General features: G+C 41.5%; 1 protein-coding gene across 11 annotated transcripts in view; it reads right to left on the reverse strand.

The window, feature by feature from the left end:
- The window catches only part of akt3a (v-akt murine thymoma viral oncogene homolog 3a), a 397,520-nt gene that overhangs the window by 330,290 nt on the left and 42,353 nt on the right, over positions 1–24,877 (reverse strand). Inside the window, exon 2 of one of the 11 annotated variants that reach the window (XM_059648714.1) lies at positions 24,670–24,744. The exons of the other annotated variants lie outside the window; for them this stretch is intronic. Coding sequence (XP_059504697.1) covers positions 24,670–24,694 — 25 coding nt within the window. The 5' untranslated portion in view covers positions 24,695–24,744. The remainder of the gene's footprint in view (positions 1–24,669; positions 24,745–24,877) is intronic. 11 annotated transcript variants of the gene reach the window in all.

Below are 24,877 nucleotides of genomic sequence, written 5' to 3' on the forward strand. Positions count from 1 at the left end.
AGTTACGTACAGGCCTTCCAGCAGTAATCAGGATGCAGGGCAGTAAATAAATCAGGAGACAGAAAAAGCATGTATTACATTTATTACAATAATCATGAGGATTGTTTTGCAAGTGGACTGGGAAAATCAGTTGGTCGCAGATCTCAAGAAAAGGAGTGCACGGAATGGCCATTACATGGATTTTTTGGAGCAGCCTACAGTAGAGGCTACTAGGGAACAGGAATGGTGTGAGATGTGTAAATGATTTGATTAGGAAGCTTAAGGTGAAGAAGCCACAGAGGACAGTGAACATGATATGATAGAATTCACCCTGCACTAGCAGAGGAAGAAGCTTTATTCAGTTATAATAGTATTACATCTGATTCAAGGTAACTACAAAGGCATGACAGAGGAGCTGGCCACAGTTGATTGCAAAGGGAGTTTAACAGGGAAGATGAAGAACAGCAATGGCAGGGGTTTCTGGGGCATTATGGGACACAAAGCAGAAATTCATCCCCAGGAAGAAATAGACTAAGGGGAGGTCTATGTAACCGTGACTAAAAAGGGGTGTCAGCGACAGCATAAAAGCAATACAATGTGGTGAAGATCAGTGGGAAACTAGAGGATTGAAAAGCCTTTAAAAAAACAGCAGAGGACAATTAAAAAAGTAATAAAGGAGGGAGATAAAGAGGAGGATAAGCAAGACAGTAATAAAATACTCTTACATTTTATGTAACTTAAAGAAGATTGTAAGTGCAAGGGAAGAACGAACACTGAGTCAATGGAAAATGAGGCTGGAGAAGTACTAATGGAGAACAAAGAAGTGGCAAAGTGACCACTGAGGTGGTGGTGCTGGGGAGGTTGAACGGTCTGAAGATACATAAAATCACTTGGGGACCGAATGGACTACACTTTAAAATTTGGAAGGAGATCGCTGATGAGATTGTAGAAGCGTTGGTGATAATCTTTCAGGAATTGTTTAAATTAGGGAGGATTTTGGAGAAGTGGAAAATGGTTAATAATGTAACACCCCTGTTTAAGAGAGGAGGGCCAGTTAGCCTGACCTCAACTGCTGGTAAAAATACTTGGTCCTATTTTACCATTCACTTCCAAGTCAGCACAGCTTTGTCAAGGGAAGGTCATGCCTCATAAATTGGTCAGAATTTTTTGAGAAGGTAATGAGAAAATTAGACAAAGTAGAGCCAGTGCACATGATCTGTTTAGATTTCCATAAGGCTTTGATGAGGTGCTGCTCAGGAGACTGCAAAATAAGAACCTGAGGTGCTCCAGGGCAAGGTACTGACATGGACAGCAAATTGGCAGAAGACAGAGATTGGGATAAAGGAGTCCTTTTCAGGATGGCTTTTAGTGACTAGTAGAAGTTCCACAGGGCTCAGTGTTGAGGCCACAACTATTCACATCATACATCAACAACCCGGATGATGAAACTAAGGGCATTATTGTCACGTTTGCAGATGACACAAAGATAGGTAGAGGTACACTTAGTGTTGTGGAAGCAGAGTGGCTGCAGAAGGACTTGACAGGCTCAAAGTAGGCAAAGACGTGGCAGATGAAACACGAAGCATGAGGGTCGACTATTTTCTAAATGGGGACAAGGCTTCAGAAATCAGAATTGTCAAGGGCCTTGGGAGTCCTAGTTCAGGGTTCTCTTCAGGTTATCACATAGGTTCAGTTACATTTGCCTTCCTAACTGTCAATGCAAGCATTCATTTTGGGAAGACTAGTGTACGAGGGGAAAGTACTGCTGAGGCTGTACAAGTCTCTGGTCAGACTGTATGTGGAAGACTGAGACACGTTTTGGGGCCTGCATCCAAGAATGGATGTAATGGCCTTGATAGGATTCAGAGGAGGTTTAGAAGAATGATCACAGGAACGAAGGGCTTGCCATACAAGGAAGCAGTTGAGAACTCTGTTGAAGATGGGTCCTCATTTCTCCTACTACAGGAAACAAGGGCACAAACTCAATTTGAAGGGTCAACCGTTCAGAACTGAGATGGGACAGTAATTTCTTCAGCCAGAGAATCTGCGGAACTCATTGCCACGAAAGGCCGGAGGCCATGTCAGTGTATTCAGGACAGAAATTCATAGGCTCTTGATTAGTAAGGGGATCTAAAGTTACAGGAAGAAGGCCAAAGAATGGAGTTGTAAAACAATCAGCTGTGATTGAATGGCACAGCAAATTCAAATGGGCTGAATGGCCTAATTCTACTCCAACATCTTACAATATTAGAAATTCAAATACAGACCGGCTTTCTAATTTGTTTTGTTTTTTTATTTTCATTCATGTGATGTAGACTATGCTGATTGGGCCAGAATTTATTGTCCATTCCTATCTGCCTACTTGAACTGCTACACAGTATTTGATGCAGGTACACCCACAATGCCATTAGGGTGGATGTTGACAGTGAAACTAGAGGAATAGCAACATAGTTCCAAATCAAAATAGAGGGAAGCTTACAGGCAGCTATGTTCCCATGTAGGTGCTGCCCATGTCCTTTTGGACAGTTAGTGGTTATGGGCTTGAAAGGTGTTAAGGAGCCTTGGCGAGTTTTTACAGCACAGCATGTAGATGGTATACACTGCTGTTGTTATTAAGCAGTGGTGAAGGGATTGAACATTCGTGAACTTGATGCCAGCAGGCTGTTTGGTCCTGAATGACATTATACATAAGTGCTGTTGAAACTGGGTTAGCACTGCTGCCTCACCACACCAGTAACCTGGGTTCAATTCCAGACTTGAGTGGCTATGTTGAGACTGCACATTGGAGACTAGTGCAGACACAACAAGTTCTCCAATTTCCTTTCCCAATACGAAGATGTGCAGATTTAGGTGGATTTACCATGCTAAATTGTCTGTAGTGTCCAAGGATGTGAAGGCTAGGTGGATTAGCAAGAGCAAATGCGGGGTTGTGGGGATAGGATACGGCTGAGTCTAGGCAGGATGCTCTTTGGCAGGTCAATAAGCCAAATGGCCCCTCACCTTTCTCTAGGGATTCTATGACTCTTTAAAAAAGGAACACTGCACCAGGCAAGAGAATATTCTACCTCACTCCTGGCTTGTGCCTTGTAGATGGTGTACAAGTTTTGGAGTCAGGTGGTGGCTTACTTGGTTGAGGATTACTAGACCTGTTCTTGGAGCCACAGTACTTAAATGGCTAGCCTAGTTCAGTTTCTGGTCAATGGGAACACTGTAGGATGGTGCCACTGAATGCCATAGGACACTGATTTGATAGTCATAGTCCGGCAGAAATAGTCATAGTGGCACATATTACTTGCCACTTTCCAGCACAAACCTGGATATTGTTCAGGTCTTGCTGAATTTGGGCACAACTACTTCCATGCATGATTCATGAATGGTGAAATACTGCCATCATCAGTGAGCATCAACACTTCCACAGCTTATGGAAGGAAAGTTGTTGTTTGAAGCAGCAGAAGATGGTGTGTCAGGGACAGATGGTGTGACAGTGGAACTCTAGCACAAAACATCCTACAAGTCTGTCTCGGCTCCAACAACCACAACCCATCATCCTTTGTGTCAGGTTTGGCTAACCAGAGAGTTTTGCCCAATTCCCATAGACTTCAGTTTCGCTAGGACTTCTTTATGCCGCACCACCAATTGCAGCTTGTCAAGGACAGTGCTCTCACCTCAGTTCAAATGTGGACAAGAGGGGTAAGGTTGCACTGAGGGCAGGAGCTAAGTGATGCTCAGTTCAGGTTCCAAAGGGCCAGTGAGTAGGTTATCACTAAGCAAGTGTTGTTTGATAGCACTGTTGAAGATATTTCCATCACTTTACTGATGGAGAGTAGATTGATGGGGCACTAATTTGCTGGGTTGGACGTGTCATGCTTTATGTTTACAGGACATACCTGGGCAATTTTCCATATTGTCAGGTAGATGCTAGTATTGCAACTGTACTAGAAAAGTTTGGCTAAAGCCACTGCAAGCTCTGGAATAGTGGTACCAACTACAGCCCTTGTTGTATCCAATACCACTAACCCTTTATTGACATCACATGGAGGGAATTGAGTTGGTTGAAGAATGGCAGCCACGGTACTGGGGACCTTCAGACACTTCCGCTTGAAGATATAAAAAGGCAAGGTTGTAGCATTTCCAATATCTTTTACTAGGAAATGAAAGAATGAGTAATAGACTAAATAATTGGTCATGTCATCTCAGTATTTATTCACACAACATATGCGTACTTGAAAATGCATGCTTATTTATTTAAAAAATGCCAAAATGGATGTAAGTTTGCTTGCTGAGCTGGAAGGTTAGTTTTCAGACATTTCGTCACCATTCTAGGTAACATCAGTGAGCCTCCGACGAAGCCAAAAGGCGTAGCAGCAGGGGAGACTTTACCACAGACTTTTAATTGATTGACTACTGACTAGTGGAAAATGATTAATAAAATGTGCACCTATGTAAAGTATATTTGTTTGTGTAGAGGTATGCAACTTGTTTTACATTAAAATACTGCATATGGCTTGACCATTGCTAGCTAGCTGGAATGTAGCCATAGTAATAAACACAATATATTAGGAAGTTGCCTAGGCCAACGAATGGTCCTTTTTACAAATCGTTTTGACGAGTCATTTGTCGATGGTGGGGTTTGCTGTGCCCAAATTACCTGCCATGTTAAATTTACAAAGGGCCTAATTACAGTTCAATATATTATTTCATTGGGCCCGCAATACAAAAGTTTTAGTCCAAAAATCACTACAGCTCTTCTAGCATTCTTCTACTCTGATCCTCCAGTTTTTGCCCTTTTGATTGCTCACTGTGGGTGCTTGAAACACCATCATTGCTTCATAAATGCTTCTCTCCACCCGTCTTCCACATTCTCCCTGGGCGCTCATTTCAGCTAGCTCTGCCTACATCATTGCACTTCAATGTAGTTCATGGCAGGTGCTACATGTTCTGATGTCTGTGATAATCACGTGTTAAGGCTCTCATGGCAGAGGTAGTATCTCCATCTTTGAGCCTGGAGGCCCAGGTTCAAGTCTCAAGTGTTCAGAGGTGTGAAATAACATGACAACAGGTTGATCAGAAAATACGTATAAAAATAAAATTTAAACACGTCAGGGCTCTTGTCACAGTGGTAGTGTCCTTACCCCTGCACTAGGAGACAGGCTCAAGTCCCAGAGTTTTTTTAAAAATTCATTCACAGGATGTTGGCATCTCTGGCAAGGGCAGCATTTATTGCTCCTGGATGGGGTAATAACATCTCTTAACAAGAAAATTAGAAAAATAGGTTTAAAAATGTTTGATTTCTTGTGACACAATAGTAGTGATCCAATCTCTGAGCCAGGAGACCTAGGTTCAAGTCTCTTCTGTTCCACTAATAAGAGCTCTGAAAAGTTTGATTAGAAAATACCTTACCCCAGGAAGGAATCATGGCCACCAATTTGAGAGGAGTGGGCTCCAGTTACTTCGGCCACTGGACAGGACTGCTCAAAAGTGCTACCTTACAGGAGACAAGTGCTGGTTACAAGCCAGCTGCTGGCCTCTATGCTGTGGTACTAGATGGTCCAATTGACCCCTTCCCCTGGTTTTGTCACAAAAATCCAGAGGATGCTGGTTTACTATTTCTGGAACATAACCTAGATCACTGCAGAGGTTCTAAATTTCACTAGTAAGGTGGTCAGTCAGTTGCCAGTATGTCTCTGCACCCAGGTGACTGCTTTGTGACTTCAAAACCTTGCAGCGACATTCTTACATCAAGCCTTCTGCGAGATGGCAGGCCTTGGCAATGTATTTCTTCCATTGAGTGCACTTCTGCCTTCAAACCAATCCCCCCCACCCCAACAAAAATTTAGACAGAATCCCCTGCCTTTCATAGGGACCACTCACTCCACAACTCCCTCATCTGCTCCATTCTCCCCACTAACCACACCACCTTCCCCTGCAACTGCAGGAAGTGTTACACCTGCCCCTACATCTTCCCCTCATCGCCATCCAAGACCCAAAGTAAACATTTCATATCTGACAGGGGTTCATCTGTACATACTCCACTCAGGTCTACTGTATCCGTTGCTCCAGACGCAGACTCCTCTACGTTGGTGAGACCAAGTGCAGAGTTCGGGACTGTTTCATGGAGGATCTGCACTCCCCTGATGACATGTCCATCCTGGGCCTCCTCTAGTGCCACAATGATGCCACACACAAACTGGAAGAGCAACACCTCTAGTCCACCTCAGGAGCCTACAGCCCGATGGCCTTAACGTAGAATTTACCAGTTTTAAAGTCTCCCTATATCTGGCCTCATCCCACATCCAAACCTCCCTCTCAGCCCCACCTTGACCTGACACAACCTATCCAGCTTCCTCACCTTATCCACCCTACCCGATCCCCACCATTCCCTACCTGCTTTCACCCATCACCATCCCACCTACCTTACCCTAAGCCCCACCACTCCTCCTATTTCCCAGCTCCCTTCAGCTCCCCCTCCCCATTTCCCGACCCCAAAAAAAAATCAACTTTCCTACTTCTGATGCTGCCTGACCTGTGTTTGTCCAGCCCCGCTGTGTTGCACATGGAAAGGATGCATCCTCTCATGACAGTGTTTCAAGATATGACGTCTCTCCATTTAAGGCATAAATGAAGAGAGCTGTTTACTCTCAAAGGATTGAGAACCTTTGTAATTCTGCTTCCTCCATCTTTTCAGGAAGAAAAAAACTTCAAATACTTAAGATGGAAGTAGAGGGGTTCTTGATGAGCAAAGCAGTGACAAGTTATTGGGAATGAGCAGGAATGTGGAGTAACTAGATCAGCTATGACCTTACTGCTTGAGAAGAAGCTTGAAGGGACGAGTAGTCTCCACACGTTCCTGAACAGTATCTACTTATGTACTGTTTTGCTTAGTCTTTTGAGCATTCACTTTAAGGTCTTTGACTGTCAAGCTCATTAGCTAAGGATCTATATCTGTTTCTTCAGAAGACAGAGTGAGTGATGCCTTACCAAAAGGCACTGAATAAATACAAATAATTGCTGTTTAAATGGAAATTTCTCCACTTCAAGCAACATTATTTCACATACACACCCCAGTCAGTACATATATTTTGAGTGTCATCTGAAATTGAAGTTTCTTCTATTCTGAAGAAGTGGAGTCAGACATTAACAGTTTTCCCACATCAAATTATGCTCAATTATTTAAAAAGACAGTTGGGTACTACTTTTAATAATCACTGTTACCAGTCAGTGTTTGGCAGCAATGGACTTTACAAAAGGCTTGAGACACCTTTAATCTCAATACCAACTCAAGTCTGAATCAGCATCCTATAATCACCTTGTGCTAATAATTTACGTAGTTGAGCTCTAACAGATCTGATTAAACATTCCTATATTACTCAAGTTTACTATCCTCAATCTTGTTCCAAATAATATCCAAGATACTATACAAACTACTTTAAGCATAGTAAAGGAGATAATGTGATCAGCAACAAACAACTGCACCTCCCAGTTGCAAACCATTTCCACTCCCCCTCCCATTCTTCATGACATGTCCATCATGGGCCTCCTGCAGTGCCACAATGATGCCACCCGAAGGTTGCAGGAACAGCAACTCATATTCCGCCTGGGAACCCTGCAGCCATATGGTATCAATGTGGACTTCACCAGTTTCAAAATCTCCCCTTCCCCCACCGCATCCCTAAACCAGCCCAGTCCATCCCCTCCCCCCACTGCACCACACAACCAGCCCAGCTCTTCCCCTCCAGCCACTACATCCCAAAACCAGTCCAACCTGTCTCTGCCTCCCTAACCTGTTCTTCCTCTCACCCATCCCTTCCTCCCACCCCAAGCCGCACCCCCATCTACCTACTAACCTCATCCCACCTCCTTGACCTGTCCGTCTTCCCTGGACTGATCCATCCCCTCCCTACCTCCCCACCTATACTCTCTCCACCTATCTTCTTTTCTCTCCATCTTCGGTCCGCCTCCCCCTCTTTCCCTATTTATTCCATCCCCCTCTCTGATGAAGGATCTAGGCCCGAAACGTCAGCTTTTGTGCTCCTGAGATGCTGCTTGGCCTGCTGTGTTCATCCAGCCTCACATTTTATTATCTTGAGCACAGTAAAAATGCTTACAAACTCTTTGCAAGTGAAACGGAACAAAACAGACATGAAATTGAACACTGGTGGTGGTGGAGGATGGGGGAGGCAGTAAAGAAGGTCTTAAAGACTTAATGATATGAAAGACGAAGACAAGTGACAAGGGTCAAAGTGCATGAGTGGTGAATCTGTGGAAGTCACTATCACAGAAGGCTGTGAAGACTAAGTCACTGATTATCTTTAAGACAGAGATAGACTGGTTCTTGATTAGTAAGGGGATCAAAGATCACAGGGCAAAACTGGCATGATCGAATGGCAGAGCAGACTTAATGAGCTGAATGACCTAAATCTGTTCCTGTATCTTATGGTCATGTAGGCAGGAGAACACAACAGCATAGGAAACTGCGCTGCAAAAGTGGAGAGATTTGCAGGCTAGTTGAGTTGTCCTGAATACATTAGATTTTCCATCACGTATAATTAAGGACAGTGAAAGAGGAAAAAAGTCGGCTTAAAAGGAGGCCAGGTCAAAAAGCTCCAAAGTAAACCTTATAGCAACAATAGGAAAGAAATAAGAAGGAAGTTTGGCAATCTTGCAGAGATGTAACTAGGTGGTCTGACAGCACATGATCTATGGTTTGAAGCTTCGTTCAAGGTTAAATAAACCCCAAAATGCAGGCAAAGAGGAGAACGTAAAGACAAACAGCTGTACTGGTTTTCTGCTAAAGGAGAATTTGGTCCTCCTAGAGTTCAGCTGCAGGATGTCCTGGCAAATTACCAGCAGCAAATGATGAGCAACAAGACACACAGCAATTAGCCTTGGGGAGCACAAGAAAGTGAGAGACTACTATGCCAAAAAGGGGTAATAAACTCAAGGGTGGATAACCAATGGATCCAGTGGCGAGGTCAGAGAACTGGAAGATAGGATTCCTTTTGAAGAGGATCCTGTAGTTTTGATTACAACCTTTACCTCTTCTTCCAAACCAGGTACTAAGAAGTGAGACAGCATTCAGAAAGCAACCCAACTTACCAAGGATGGAGCAGTGGAAAACTTGGGCACAGCTGTAAGGTCTCAGGAGGTAAATAATTAACAGGTCAGACTAGGCACCATAGAATAGAATTATTGTCATGTGTGTTTTCTACGTTGCTCCACCATGGTGCCCACAATGACAGACGTCATGCTGTTTAAAAAAGGAATTGAACTGTGATGAACTTTGTCTTAATTTCAATGGCTCCTGGGATCGGAGAAAACCGATTAAGGAATGATGGAATATCTAGAAGACGCAGCTGGAGGCACGGCACCATGCCAGGCTGCTGGAATACTGTCATAAGCCTTTGCTGAAGACCGCCATGCCAGGCCACTGGAATACCCGAAAGCCAAAGATGACATCCACAACAGGAGACCACCACTACTTCTCCTTCATTGTGCACAGGCCCAAAGCCCCAGCCTAGCCTGCAGTACAATATGGCTGACTGGTCGAAATGGTTATTTCACACAACATTTATTTGCTAGAAATTTTAATCCTATCAGAACATTAAGGTTTTTGCTGGAGCTACAAACAAATTTTCTATCCTAAACCTCCAATGAAAAGAGAACCTAGTGTTATATTTTTTAAACAAGAGAGAGATTCTTCTGTTTCCACCTCGAGCCTCCCACTATCTGGGCAACTTGATTATGAAGCAAATAGTGAGACTGGCTACTACTGATAGCTCAATTTTACAACCTCAGTAATACAAATCTATACCAGCAATAGGGCAACCAGAGAAAAATGACAGAGTTCATAAACACCTGCAATAAGAGAGAAGTAGTCTTTCATTCCTTCAAAGCTGCTCTGCTATTTAGTGCAATCATGGCTGATCATTCAACTCGGCACCTAGTCGTGCTTTCTCCCCATGTTCTTTGATCCCTTTAGTCCTAAGAAACATACTTCTCTCTTTGAAAACATTCAAAGTCTTGGCCTCAACCACTTCTGTAGCACAAAATTCCACAGGCCCACCGTTCTCTGGATGAAGAAACTTCTCCCTCAATCTTTAAGATGGAGAAGAATGAAGTATTTCAAAAAGGCACAAGCTCCGGGCCTTTACATGATAGTGCTGGGCGATGCTGTGTTAATCACATATTAGCAAGTAAATTTCTCAGAACTAAATGAGACTATTTTCCCCATGACAACATTTTTGGCCCTATATCCTCTCCATCACCAAGACTGCATACTTCCAACTCCAATAATGTTGTGGTGCCGATTGCTTCCTTAACCCATCAACAAATGAAACCTTCATCTTCACTGTAGCCTCTACATTTTTGGTCACTTCCTATCCCCTCAGTTAGCTCAAAATGACAATTTCAATTTAAAAATACAGCACTCCCCAGCCAACGCAAATGGACAATCACAATAGCCAGTTAAACAGTGAATAATGACCAAATAATTGAACCAAAGGTCCAAGACTTATGGATGACAGCCAGCTGAAAGCAGTGCCTAACTTGTAGTTGGAATACATCTTGGAGCCCTCCCCTTGTGGCAGTGGTAGTATCTCTCCCCCTGGACCGGGAGGCCCAGATCAAGTCCCACCTGCTCCAAGGGTATGTACTAACATCTCTGAACAGATTGATTAGAAAAAATAGGAGAAAAAGAGTTGAGTACATCTGCACCAAATAAATGACAACTGAATTTAAAGACAAAAAATTAGAATTTGCTACAATGTGTGAAAATTTTGGTCTATTCAAAATTCGATTAGATCTCAAATTGCATTGAAAGATGATGCTCTAACTAGACTCTGCTCCTCAGTGCTGAAGTGTGCGGGTGGCTGGCCAGGGGATCATACTACTCTGAATCAGGAGTTAAAACACATGCTTAGGAATGAGAAAATAAAATCCAGTTTGAATGAAATAGCCACTGGTCTAAATGCCTATGTCTAAGCTAACAGATGAAAAATGTAGGTAGGTTATTGGAAGAGTCAACATACCTTAGAACAGGGCTGAAGATTGATTCACAAGAAACCCATGATAAAAGCTGGCTGTGAAATTCCTTCTGCCCATTCAATCAAAAACAATTATAAAGGGTTCAAAACGTTCTACTGTGTTGAACTATTCCTGTACATGAAGTGCCACCAGCAGGAACTTTTTGTTCAGCATATCATCCTTAAAATTACATAAACTGGTGAATCCAATGTCGCTTTCAAACACAAATCTTTTACAACTGATGCCAGTAGGCTTATTTAGTTGGACAGCAAGTACCAGTCATTGCAACCAGACCATGAATATATTTAACATAAGTATGCATACAAAAACTGCAATTTTTTTATGCATGTGTATACATGCATGTAAAATTTTTGTTAAAATCTAACTTTGAAAAATAAAAAAAAATCAATGAAGCATTTATACATCTCTACACTAATTAGGAAAATCAAAAAGTTCCTTAATATTTAAAACAGCAAAGCCAAAAATTACTTGCCCTCCAATACCTTAAATTTTTCATTTGCTATTCCCTTCAAATTCTAATATGGTCTAAGCCTTATAAATCAGCACACATATCCAATAGTGTGTTTTTCAGAGGTGTTCTCCTTTTAAATTCTCACCATTTTCAAATAGTTTAAAATTCACCGCTTGGACCAAATTTTGGCTCACAAGGATCAACTTCTCTGAATCAGCATTTTTATTTTTCTCTAAGCAACTACGAAGAGCCTTGAGATTTTTGTCCATATTAAAAGATACCATTAAATATGGAAATTTCACATTGATTCTGAAGTTGATTTGCTTTATAACATTAAGTGGCATCAATTCTGAATAGAAATAAATCCAAATGATTAGAACCCAATTTTCACTCAAACACCTCGCTATGCCCAAAATATTTTCCATGCATCTGATCGGAATTTACAAATCAAGACTTCAGTATCAAATGTTCAATATTGCCTTCATTTGAATTCAAGCTTCTACCCAAACTTGACATTCGATCAACATGTTATCAGCTGGATGAAAAATTTTAAAAATTCAGATATGAAACATATCCAAGAGATTAATTTTCCACAGGTATCAAAGAAGTTATTTGGCCTCCATATTCCTTTGTTGAAAGCATATGGAAAATAATTGGTTAAAATGTATAATCCAAACTGAAATCCCAAATTATAATACCTCAAAATTACTACATTTTTAAAACCATGATTTTTCTTGAAATTCAATTTGCGTGCCAACACACAATATATTGTTGGGACATAAGGCAAGCTATTACAGAATCAAAGCTTCAGTCACTTTCAGTTATCATGGGTGAAGATTTATTGGGCCAGCAAGGACCGGTAGGGAAATCATGCCAGTTCCATAACGGTAATCCAATAGAATCAAATCTCCTTCAGGTAGTTTAAAGTGTCCACTGGCAGACAGTCACTGCAGTTAAGGTAACAACAATTCACAGTGGTTACATGGTCACTGTTAGGCAAGTTTTCCATTAAATCAGATGCTATAAATTTCACCATATGCCAGGTTGGATTCACACCCATGTCTACAGCTCCTCCAGACAAACCTCAGGGGATCTCTCTCCCACTGCTCCATCTTCAATCCGCCTCCCCTCCTCTCCCCATTTATTTCAGGACCCTCTCATCCTCCCCCTTTTCTGAAGAAGGGTCTAGGTCCCAAAATGTCAGCTTTTGTGCTAAGATGCTGCTTGGCCTGTGTTCATTGAGCTCTACGCTCTTATCTACAGAACACCAACCTGGTTTGCTGGATTACAAACCCATGACATTTTCACTACCTTCCCTAAAACCAAGCATCATCATTACTGTTTAAAAAAAGGTCTAAGAACTTAATTTGCATTCTATGTAAAAAAGTGTTTCAAGAAAGTAAACAATTTTTAACTCATACAGATCTGAGAGAAAAATTACAAAGATTGCATGGCAGATAAACTTTGCTCAAAGTGGATTAATGTGGTTGAAATATGACTGCAGATAGGTAAAAAATATCCCCAAAACTACGCTGAGGTAAGGCACAGCCTTAAAAGTAAAAACTATGAAATGGAGGTATTAAAACATGAAGATCATTCACAAATTTTCATCAAGACAGTCACTGGGTCAGAGATAGACAGCATGGAAACAGACTTCTTTTCGGTCCAAGTCGCCCATGCAGACCAGATACCTACACGTATCTAGTCCCATTTGCCAGCTTTTGGCCCATATAAGTCTAAACCCTTCCTATTCGTATATCTCCAAACGGGAAAAGAACTCTTTTTTTCTGCAGCATGGATTTGATTTTTGTTGCCTACATCTACATCCCTATTAGCTTAGGTGAACATGTCGAGATTTAACATTGGATCATAAGCAAAAGTAGTGATCTACTACCCAAACCATTCACCCAGCATTTCCAACTCAACTAAAATTAGAATCCAAGACTCAAAAAAGTCAAGGTCATGCACTAACCCATCGTCATTCATCTTTATCTGGACAGAAAACCAAAATATCACCATCCGGTATGCAAGACAGCAAACTCTGTAAACTCTGGAAGCAAGATATCTAACACTACAAGAAAATTTTCAAAACCACTAGGTGCATTGAGTGTGATTAATCATCCTTAATCCTGTAACATTCATAACTCAAATAGGAGTTAGCTAAATAAGAGAAACTAAAATATTTGCTGATTATAAAAAAAATTAAATATCTGCAAAGTCTGAACTCTACAGAGCCTTATGTAATTTTACGACTGCAACACTAGTGAGCACAAGTAGGCCATTCAATCCATTGGTCTCCTCTGCCATTTAAATGAGACCCTGGCTGATAGCATAAATGAGTGAAGATTGACCTGTCATTTTTAAACTGCTTGCCTTACACACGACCAGATTTAAAATAGCCTGATCCCTGGTTGGGTACGCAACATACTCTACTGGGGAACAGTACCAAATACACTAGGTCTCGTTCATGGCTACTTCTGCCAATGACTGTCCCAAACTCTAGAAAGACTAAAGTCACCCATGATTAATGTACAGCCTTTATCACATGCCTTCATTATTTCCTAATTTACCTTGTCCCACTGTTTAGCTACTGCTAAGAGGCCATAAAACACTGACTTCTCCCCCCTTTTTATTCCTCATCTCCACCTATATGGATTTCAATTCTTCGGAGTCAAGATAATTTCTTGCTAGAGAACAGAGTGGAGCTGGATGAACACAGCAGGCCAAGCAGCATCTTAGCACAAAAGCTTACGTTTCAGGCCTAGACCCTTCATCAGAAAAGGGGGAGGGTGAGAGGGTTCTGAAATAAATAGGAAGAGAGAGGGAGGCGGAGGCAGATCGAAGATGGACAGAGGAGGAGATAGGTGGAGAGGAGACAAACAAGTTAAAGAGAGGCAGGGATGGAGCTAGAGGTGAGCGTAGGTGGGGAGGTAGGGACGGGATAGGTCAGTCCAGGGAGGACAGACAGGTCAAGGGGGTGGGATGAGGATGGCAGGTAGCAGGTGGGGGTGCGGCTTGAGGTGGGAGGAGGAGATAGGTGAGAGGAAGAACAGGTTGGGGAGGCAGGGACAAGCTGGGCTGGTTTTGGGATGCAGTAAGGGGAGGGTGATTTTTGAAGCTTGTGAAATCTACATTGGTATAATTTCTTGCTATCTTGCTTATTCTATCCCATATTAATCCACACTACACTTTCCTTCCTGCTTGACCTTAAGGGTCAAATATCTGAATATTTTGTTTCCAGCTTTTATCTTCTGGCAATCAAGTTTCCATAATAGCTATAGGATCATACCCATTAATTTGTACTTGTGCATTAATTTATATATTTGGTTCTAGAGTGTAGTCAAGTAAAGAGCCATTATATTTTACCTATTTGCCATATTTTCCCCTTTTGACCTTTACATCTGTTTATCTCTGTTTCCCCTCTCCCTAAATCATCACCTCCAACTCGCCACTAGCCCCATTAGTAGTAAAGCTCTTTCTATACCTGTCCCAGTACGGTTCACCAGAATAGCTAACAGGCCCCATTAGCAGCCATTTGTTCTCCTAGGTTGACCATTATCCACTCCCTTGTCTGTGGAACTGTTCTCTCTTTGGGCTCTACCTCAACACCCCCACCCTACCTTCTGCACAAAAAAACTGCTTCCGAGCTACCATCAGTTCTGAAGGAGGGTCGCTGGACCCGGAACATTGTCTGATTTCTCTCCACAGATGCTCCAGGGCAGCTAAACTTTTTTTAAAAAAAACACTGTCCTGGTTTCCGATTTCCAGCATCTGCAGTCAGTTTACTTTTTTATTCACTCGAACAGCTCCTTTCTCCCCTCATACCAGTGCCACTGTCCCTGAACCAAAAGCCATTGTGGCCATTGCACTGATGTCACATTCCTCCGCCGCTGATAGACAGCTCAATTCACACCTTTCTTTTTAAAAGGGTTAACTCTTGATCTAGAGTGTTTACTTTATGTAGTAAATCCTAGTTAAGGCACCTGTGCCTCCCTACGAACCAAAATTTCAAACAGCAAATCAGTTTACTTAGGCTTTATCTCACCCACCCATGTTTACCCTTTCATTTCTTGAAATGAATTAGCAAGCAAAAGCTATAAAATCTAGTTTAATACATATACTTGCGAACCACAACTGGTTCCCATTAATCACAGAAAGCAAATTCATTCATATATCAGACAAGAAACTAGAGGTCAAAAAAAAGTCATCTTAAGCTAAACTGAGGTGTTATTTAAAGACTGACTTCATTTAATCACGGGATGTGGGTATTGCTGCCTAGTCTTCCATAATCATCCTTGAGAGCATGGTGGTTTGCTGCACTCTTGAACTGCAGCAATCCATGTGAGGTAATTATACCCAGAGTGCTCTTAGGGGCAGTCTTCCTTCTGGGATCTTAATTCAGAATTTTATCACTGTTCCATCATTGTCACAAAGTCTTTTCCCCAGGGTAGGATAGGCCAAAACCAAAGGGCATAGGTTTCTGGTGAGGGGGCACAATTTAAGAGATACCTGAGTTGCAACATTTTTGGCAGGGGATGTCTCTGGAATCAGCTGCCAAAGCAAGTGGAGGAGGCTGGTACAATTACAACATTTAGGAAACATCTGGATGAATACATGAATAGGAAAGAGTTAAAAAAGGTATGGGCCAAAAGGAATGCCACCTATGCCTAGTCTTATCCTTCTGGGCAGCATAGATCATGGGTTTGGAAGTTGCTGTCTAAGGTGCATCAGTGCAGTGCATCTTACAGATGTTGTGAATCATGGCAATATCTATCAGTGATGAAGTGGGTGAATGTTGAGATATTGAATGGGATGTCAATCAAATGGACAACTTTCTTCTGGATTGTGCCAAACTGCATTCATTCCAGACAAATGAAGAGGATTCCATCACGTTCCTTGACTTGTACTTTGTAAATGCTGAATAGATTGGAGGAGCCAGGTGACTTTTTGCCACAAAATTTCCACCCTCTGCTCTGTTATGGTCAGAGTAATTATTTGACTGGTCCAGTTCCACTTCGAGGCAAGATAACCCCCAGAATGTTGACAGTAATTGATTCAACCACAGTAATGCCTTTGAATGTCAAGTGGTAATGACTGGATTCTCACTGGGGAGAAAATGTTCATTGCCTGGCGCTGTGGTGAGAATATTACTTGACACTTAATATCCTATCTTACCAAAGCAGTGCATCCAAATGCAGCATCTGATTAACAAATGACACTGAACATTATGCCATAATCAAAAGTTCCCAGCTCTCGCGTTATGATGAGGTTCTTCCTGAAGCAGCTGATGATTCAATCACCGACTTCATTCTCAAGGTTCGCAGGGACTCCTCAATTTCAGAATCAAATATTGCTTTAATGTCAAGACAAGAATCACTGAGTTCTCCAGTATTTTGCATTAACACTTACTGCGAAGGAGGGTATGGAAGCTAGAGAACTTGGGGAAATAATTAGTGGTACCTTGAAAAGTGTCCATGTTACAGGTGGTGGTGCTCCGTCTTAAACAGAAAGGTGGATAAATCCCCAGGACCTGATCAGGTGTACCACAGAACTTTGAGAAACTAAGAACGTGATTGCTGGGCCCCTTGCTGAGATATTTATCTTGATAGCCCTGGGTGAGGTACCAGAAGACTGGAGGTTGGCTAACCTGGTGCCATTACTTAAAGTTGGTAAGGAAAAGCCAGGGGACAATACAGAGGTGAACCTGACAGTGGTGGGTAAGTTGTTGGAGAGGATTCTGAGGGACAGGATTTACACGTATGAAGACGACAAGGATTTATTGAGGATAGTCAACTTGGCTGTGTGGGGGGGAATAGTGAATCACTAACTTGATTGTCACTTGTTCAAAAAAAACTCAGAAGACTGATGAAGGCAAAGCTGTGGACACTGTCTACAGGGACTTCAGTAAGGTATTTGACAAGGTTCCACGTGGTAGGCTGGTTAGCAAGGTTAGATCACATGGACAACTAGACATTTCAATACAAAATTGGCTCAAAAGGTAGGAGACAGAGTGGTTGTGCAGGGTTGTTTGTTGGACTGGAGGCCTGTGCCCAGTGGTATGCCACAAGGATCAGCACTAGGTCCACTGTTTTTTGTCATTTATATAAATGATCTGGATGTGAATAAAAGGAAGTATGGTTAGCAAATCTGCAGATGACACCAAAATAGGTGGTGCAGTGGACAGTGAGGAAAGTACAAAAGGACCTTAAGTCAAACGGGCCAAGGAGTGGTAGATGCAGTTTAGATTTAGATAAACGCATAGTGCTGCATTTTGGTAAGGCAGATCATACTTATACACTTAATGGTAAGGTCCTGGGGATTGCTCCAAAACAAAGAGACTTTGGGGTGCGAGGTTTCATAGTTTCTAGAAAGTGGAATTGCAGGCAGATAGGATAGTGAAGGTGGCATTTGGGATGCTTGCACTGACCAAGAAAGGCATCGAGTATAGGAACTGGGAGGTCATTTACAGCTGTACAGGACATTGCAGTTTTCCAAAAGTGGCCTAACCATTCAGTTCTGGTCTCCCTGCTACCAGAAAGATCTTGTGAAAGAATTCAGAAAAGATTTACAATGATGTTGCATCAAAGGTTGGATAGTTTGCGTAATGGGGAGGAGTTGAATAGACTGGGGCTTTCAAGGTTTCTAAAATCATGGCGAGGGTGAATAGAAGAGGCCTTTTCCCCAGGGCAGGGAAGTCTAAACCCAAAGGGCATAGATTTAAGATGAAAGCAGGAAGATTTAAAAGGGACCTAAGTAAGGGGCAACCTTTTCACACAGAGGGTAGTACATATATGGAATGAGCTGCCAAAGGTGGAGGATGAGGCTGGTACAATAGCACTTAAGACATCTAAGTGCGTAAATACACTGGAAGGGTTAAAGGAAGAGGGGCCAACGCTGACAAATGGAAATAAAGTAATCTAGGATATCTGGTTGGCATGGATGAGTTAGGAACTGTTTCCATGAAGTTCAGCTCTTATGCCCATGTTTAGACTTAAGTTGTGAAGAAGTCAAGGACCAAGTGAGCCTGCCAGAAACCAAACTGAGCATCAGGGAGCAGGTTATTATTTTGCAAGTGTCACTCAATAAGATAGTCAACACCACCAACCAACACTGCCGATGAATGACTTGTGCGGAAATTAGTCAGGTTGGACTTTCCAGCATTCTGTGGACAGGACATACTGAGTAATATTCCACCTTGCCCAGTTAATGCCAGTGTCATTGCTTTAATGGAGCAGCTTGGCTAAAGGCATTTGGTTTTGGAACATTAATCTTCAGGACTAAAATTGCCAGAAATGTCATCAGAGCCCATAGCCTGTGCAGCATCCAATGCCTTCAGTCATTTATGGATATCACATGGGTCAACTTTTTACCCTTTTATGCATCCACACGATGTGGGTACCACTGTCTAGGATAGTATTTATTGATCATCTCTAGATACCCTTGAGAAGGTGGTGGTGAGCTGCCTTTTCAAACCACTGTAATCCATTTGTTCTGGTTACATCCACAAAAACATCAGGGAGGGGGTTCCAAGACTCCAATCCATTTGCTATGCTTGGAATCTCAGAAGGAGTCAGGAGTCAGATGGATTATCCACCCGAAAATGCTTCTAGATGTATAAACTTCATGTTTTGCTCACCCAACATTAAGGATGGGAGACACGTCCTGAGAGTTTAATTTTCCATTATTTATGACTGACTATGGAGGGCTACAAAGCTCCAATCTGATCCGTGGGATGCGGGATCACTTAGCTTGTTCTACTGCATGCTTACTATACTGTTTGGTACAGTGGTCATCCTTAGCTTCACTAGGTTGAAACAGTTTTAAGTGCACCTGGTGCTCCTGCGGGCATGTCCTCCTGCACCCTTTCCTGAACTTCACACTTTTCCAGACTGAAACAGTATTTGCCACTATTCTTCCAGCCTGACCACCATCCCACAGATATACACCTGTGACAGATCAAACCGGTGATATCATTCTTTCTTCCTCATTACCCAATTAAAAAACCTTCTGTATTCAAATTGAAATCATTAATAAATGTGAACAGTGAGACATCCAATACTGAACCTAGTGGAAACCGCCTCCCAGTTGTAAAAACGTCCAGACATTTTTAGATCAAAATTGTCAATTTTCATCGGATCTCATGAGCTTTCAATTTTCTGACTAGCCTGCCCATTTGTCTTAGACCACATCAAACCAGTACCTTCAGTTACCCTCCTGGTTGCCCCCTCAAATCAGGTTAGTCAGACAAATTTACATTTGTCCTTGATAAATCCATGCTTTTCTAAATAAAGAATGATACAGTCTCAAGGTTTTCCAAATAATTTTGCCATCACAGATTAAGGTTACTGATGTGCTTTGTGGTTTGCTGTGTTAGCCCTTGTAACGTATGCCACAGAGAATCAGGATGTAGGGGGTGCCAGTGTTGAACTGGGGTGGACAAGGTCAGAAATTACAACACCAGGTTATAGTCCAACAGGTTTGCATAAAAACAATCTCTGTTCTTCTTCTGGTGTTAGTGAAGAAGGTGCTAGCGAAGGAGGACTGAAGCTCCGCAAGCTTACGTTTTCAAATAAGCCTGTTGACTATAACCTGGTGTCGTATGACTTCTGACGAAGTCAGGGTTTAAGACTTCACAACTTGAATTTATTCAGACTGATTACACATCTACACTACCAAAGACTCACATATAATCTGGATTCTGCATTTACTAATCTTACAGTATATTGTATACACAAATAGCTGATGGGCTGTAGGCATTGGTTCCATTACTCCAAAAGTGCAATTGAGGGAAAGGCAAATTTTCACATCATTGAGATGTTCTGGGAGAAGTCTTAGAAAGGTACAGGCCTGTCTCGTTAAAGAGTGGGAACGCTTTTCCAATAAGATATGCAATGATGCAGATTAATTGTCTGCACATTCAGTGGTGGATGCATAGCTCAACCAGATCTAGTCCTTAGTTCTCAATTTAGTGGAATATGGTGCACCATTGACATACAAGGGTGCATATTATTGGTTAGAGATATTGTGTTTGTTATGTGGCATGACATCTCCAATATCCCTGTCATCATTCTTGTAAAAATGAGTGGCTGATATCCAATTCTGATTCATATCTACTTCTCCACATGATGTCAGAAGTCACATGACCAGGTTATAATCCAACAGGTTTGTTTGGAATCACAAGCTTTCAGAGCACAGCTTCGTCAGGTGAAATGCGAAGTGTGCTTCTCTCCACCTCACCTGAGGGAGTCGCATTCCAAAAGCTCGTGACTTTAAATAAACCTGTTGGACTATGACCTGATATCATATCATTTCTGACTTTGTCCACCCCAGTCCAACGCCAGCACCTCCACTTCACATGACTAGACTACTGCTCATTACAACATATGACTTGTACAGACATAAGACATCTTTCCACAAATTCACATTCCAATGAAAATCCCTAATTTGTACGCTTTGACCTGTTTCAAAAATGAGATAATGGTCTGCATGATCATTGATCATACTCTGATTCCATTTTCACAGCCCTAAAATTCTCAGCCCTGTGCCTGTGTGATGTCTTCACTGAAAGAGCAGCAATGACAACGTAAATACCAATATTAACTGGTAAGGCCTCTTTAGTATAATGAATTATTTTTTCTTTCACTGAATTGCATTTCCTGTAGAAATCAGTTCCTTGGATTGGAGCTGCTATTTTAGCACCTTTTAACTGCCTTTCTTAAAAGAAGGAAGGGAGGAGTAAGCAATTTAGGCCCTCAACCTACTCTGCGATTTGATACACCTCATCTCAGCCTCAACTCCACCTTCCTGCTTTTTCTCCATAACTCTTCAAAACATTAATTGAAAATCTATCTCCTCAAAAATTTACTGAATGCTCCAGTATTCACTGCACTCTTCGGTAGTGAATTCCACTGATCCACAATCCTTTGAAACAAGTAATTTCTCATCTGTTTTAAACCTGCTCCCCTTAGCCTAAAACTGGAACCTGTCATGCTAGTAGATGCAGCATGGATGCTTCCTCGTGTAGAGCAATCAAATTCAGCATCTTATTCACAATTAGATCTCTTTCCAATCTTCTATACTCCAGAAAAATATAGGCCTAAACTGTTCAATCTCTATTTAAGAGAGGCCCTTCACCTCTAGAATCTACTGAGTCTTTTCTGACCTACCTCCATTACAACTACATCCCTCAAGTAACAGATTCAAAATTGTACACAACCATCCAGGTGCAATCTCACTAATGCTTCAGTTTCAGCAACACTTTCCTACGTCTATAGTCTTCCTTTAGCAATAAATGCCAAAATTCTAATTATCTCCCTCTTTACCTGTTACATCCAGATACTAGCTCTCCTCAATTCACACGAGGACACCCAGATCCCAGAATTCTAAAGGTTCCCTCCATCCTTTCCTTGACTAAAATGGTTAGCCTCTCATCTATATTAAACTTCATGTGCCAAATTTTGGCCCATTTACCTGACCTATACATTTATAAATTTATTTCTTCATGGCAACTTAAATTCACACCTATTTTAATGTCATGTGCAAATCTGGCTGAAGTACTTTCTATCCCCATATCCATATCATTCGTATACATTATAAATAGTTGGGGTCCCGAGAACTAAATTAGTCAGGTGACAGGTTATGTCCTGCCAACCAAAATCAGACCCACTTATCCTGACTGCCAGCTTTGTTGGTTAGCCAATCCTCCATCCAAGAGAGCAGGTTACCCTTAGCCTCACGTGATCTCTTTCCACATTAACCTTCTTTGTCACATCTTACCAAATGCTTCTGGAATTCCAGATATACTATAGCTACAGGATCCCCATTATCCATATCACCTGTTACATCTTCAAAAGAACTCTCGCCAACTAGTCAAATGTTTACTCTTCATAAAACCTTGATGTTCTGATATATTACATTTTGGCTTTTCAAATATCCTGTTATTACTGCCTTAATAATGGATTCTAACAATTTCCAAATGACAAATCAAACTAACTGGTCTGTAGATTCCTACTCTCTCCTCCCTCCTTCTTTGAATAAGGATGTTATTAATTATTTTTCCAATCCCCTGGAACCTTTCCACATCAAAGGAATTTTTGAATACTGTAGCCATTGATTCACTACCTCTGAACACGCAGTCCTGTATGCCCTTCAATCCCAGTTTGCTCAGCACCTTCTCCCTAGAGGTGGTGGTCGCTTTAATTTGCTCCCTTTCTATAAACTCTGCATTACCATTCCAATACGAACAGGTAGTGTCGTCCATCATGACAACTGAAGGTAAATACTGATTTAGTGACTCTACCATTTGTGTTCCCCAGTATTAACTCCCCAGTCATCCTCCAAGGGAGCAACATTCATTTTAGCTACTCTCTTCCTTTTCATATACTTGGAGGAACATTTGCTATCCGTTCTTACTGTTCGCACTAGTTTTCTTTCCAATTTATTTTTCCTCTTTTTATTGCTTTTTCTTGTAAATCTTTGATCTTTAAAAACTTAAATCTTCTAGGCTGCCACTCACCTCAGCAATAGGGTATGCTTTAGTGGTCGTCTTTATATTATCTTTAATTTCCTTAAAATTGGAGTTGTCCTGGGCTTCTGAGAAACAGCCAGTTTCTTTTTGCAAAAGAGCGGGAGATAGAATACGCACCTGTACTTCATCATAGATTGCAGCCTTAAAGTTTTGATTGTAGTTGGAACTTCAATTCTAAACTCAAGAGGTCATGATTGACTATTGAAAAATGATTTTTCAACTACTATGCTGCTGTCACCGCTCTAGCCTTTGGCACCAATTTACTCAGGTTAACAGTCATGATAAGCTTTTAATGCCTACAAACAACCATCATAGGTATGTACAACATGAAAACAAACCCTTTGGTCCAACTCATCCATGCTGACCAGATATCCTAAATTAATCTAGTCCCATATCATCTAAAGCCTTCCTATTCTGTAATGTTCTATGTTCTATATTCACACACCCATCCAGATGCCTTTTAAATGTCAATTCAGCCTCAACCACTTCCCATGGCAGCTCATTCCAAACACACAACACCCTCTGCATGAAGATGCTGGCCCTTAAGTCCCTTCTAAAAAAAAAAAAACCTTTCTCCACTTGTAATATTCCAAAAGTGGCCTAACCAACAGCTGCAAGATGATCTCCCAACTCCTATAACTCAATGCACTGACCAATAAAGGCAAGCATACCAAAACACCACCTTCACTATTCTATTTACCTGTGACTCCATTTTCTAGATGGACTTTCTAGTTCTCTACATCAATGCATGCAACATACAGCATGAAGAGCTGGGTTCTTGTTGAGACACAAGTCTTAAGTTTATTAACACTATTCATATGCCTATGATATCACAGATTTACAAGGAGAGAGTCTAGATTCTGTCCTTATTGATGCTAGGTACATCATGTAGGCAACTGACTAAAGACACTGTGTAGCTCCATTGCAGAGAATGGCTGAAGGCAAGACATGAAAATTTTTAACCAGAAGTCACATGCTGTGATATCAAACATCTTAAATGTATGCTGCCTGTCTGGTCTGAAATCTTATTATTCAATAATTACTTAAGTTATCCCTACCTGATTTTTCAAAGTATGTTTGAAGTCCTCTAGAGCAATGTCTGTAGCTGATACTCTTCCTATTGCTGCTCACTTCCATACTTTCTTGCCTTCAGCCATTTATTTTCTGTAATACTTTACACAGCATCACAAGTGCATCAGCCTTAGGAAAGCAAGTATGCAGGTTTGTGAGCAAAGTTGCATAAATGTCCACCAAGGATGTTGGTGAATCGATTGTCAGCAGGGCAAATCGACTGAAAACAGTTTAACAAACGAGCAGTCTTCAGGCTCAATTGACAAATACATGCTTCAAATTACAAATAACTATAATCAGATCAAACCGAAGAATAACTGGTTCGTGTAACATTAGATGAAGCTGGAAAGACAGCAGAGGCCCAAAACACACAATGACAAATTAACTGAGTGTACTGAAGCATGGGTACCTGGGATAAGCACATAATCAAAACCAACTCCCAGACTAGTTGTGCCCAAATATAAACTGGAGCTTCAGGAACTGCTGAAAATGATTAAAAGGCTAAAATGGAAGATACAGTGAAAGGTACCTCCAAAAGGCTCTTGTAGCAAGTGTAGTGTCCCTACCTTGGAGTCAAAACTCCAGGTTCAAATCTCACCTGCTCCAAGATTGGCATAACACATTTGACCACGTTAAAAACCATCCAGGCAATATCACCATCTCGAGAAGACAGCTTAAAGAAGGGGAAAATTATGAACTTCAGTGTTTTAAACAGAACAGAAGGAATGTAATACAGTAATCCAAAAAAGTGTTGAATGAGCATTAGGTAGTCAGTGTCGTATAACTTACAAAAAGATGAGCCATAA

Source organism: Stegostoma tigrinum, chromosome 9 (genome assembly GCF_030684315.1).
Source record: "Stegostoma tigrinum isolate sSteTig4 chromosome 9, sSteTig4.hap1, whole genome shotgun sequence".
Taxonomy (NCBI): Eukaryota; Metazoa; Chordata; class Chondrichthyes; order Orectolobiformes; family Stegostomatidae; genus Stegostoma; species Stegostoma tigrinum.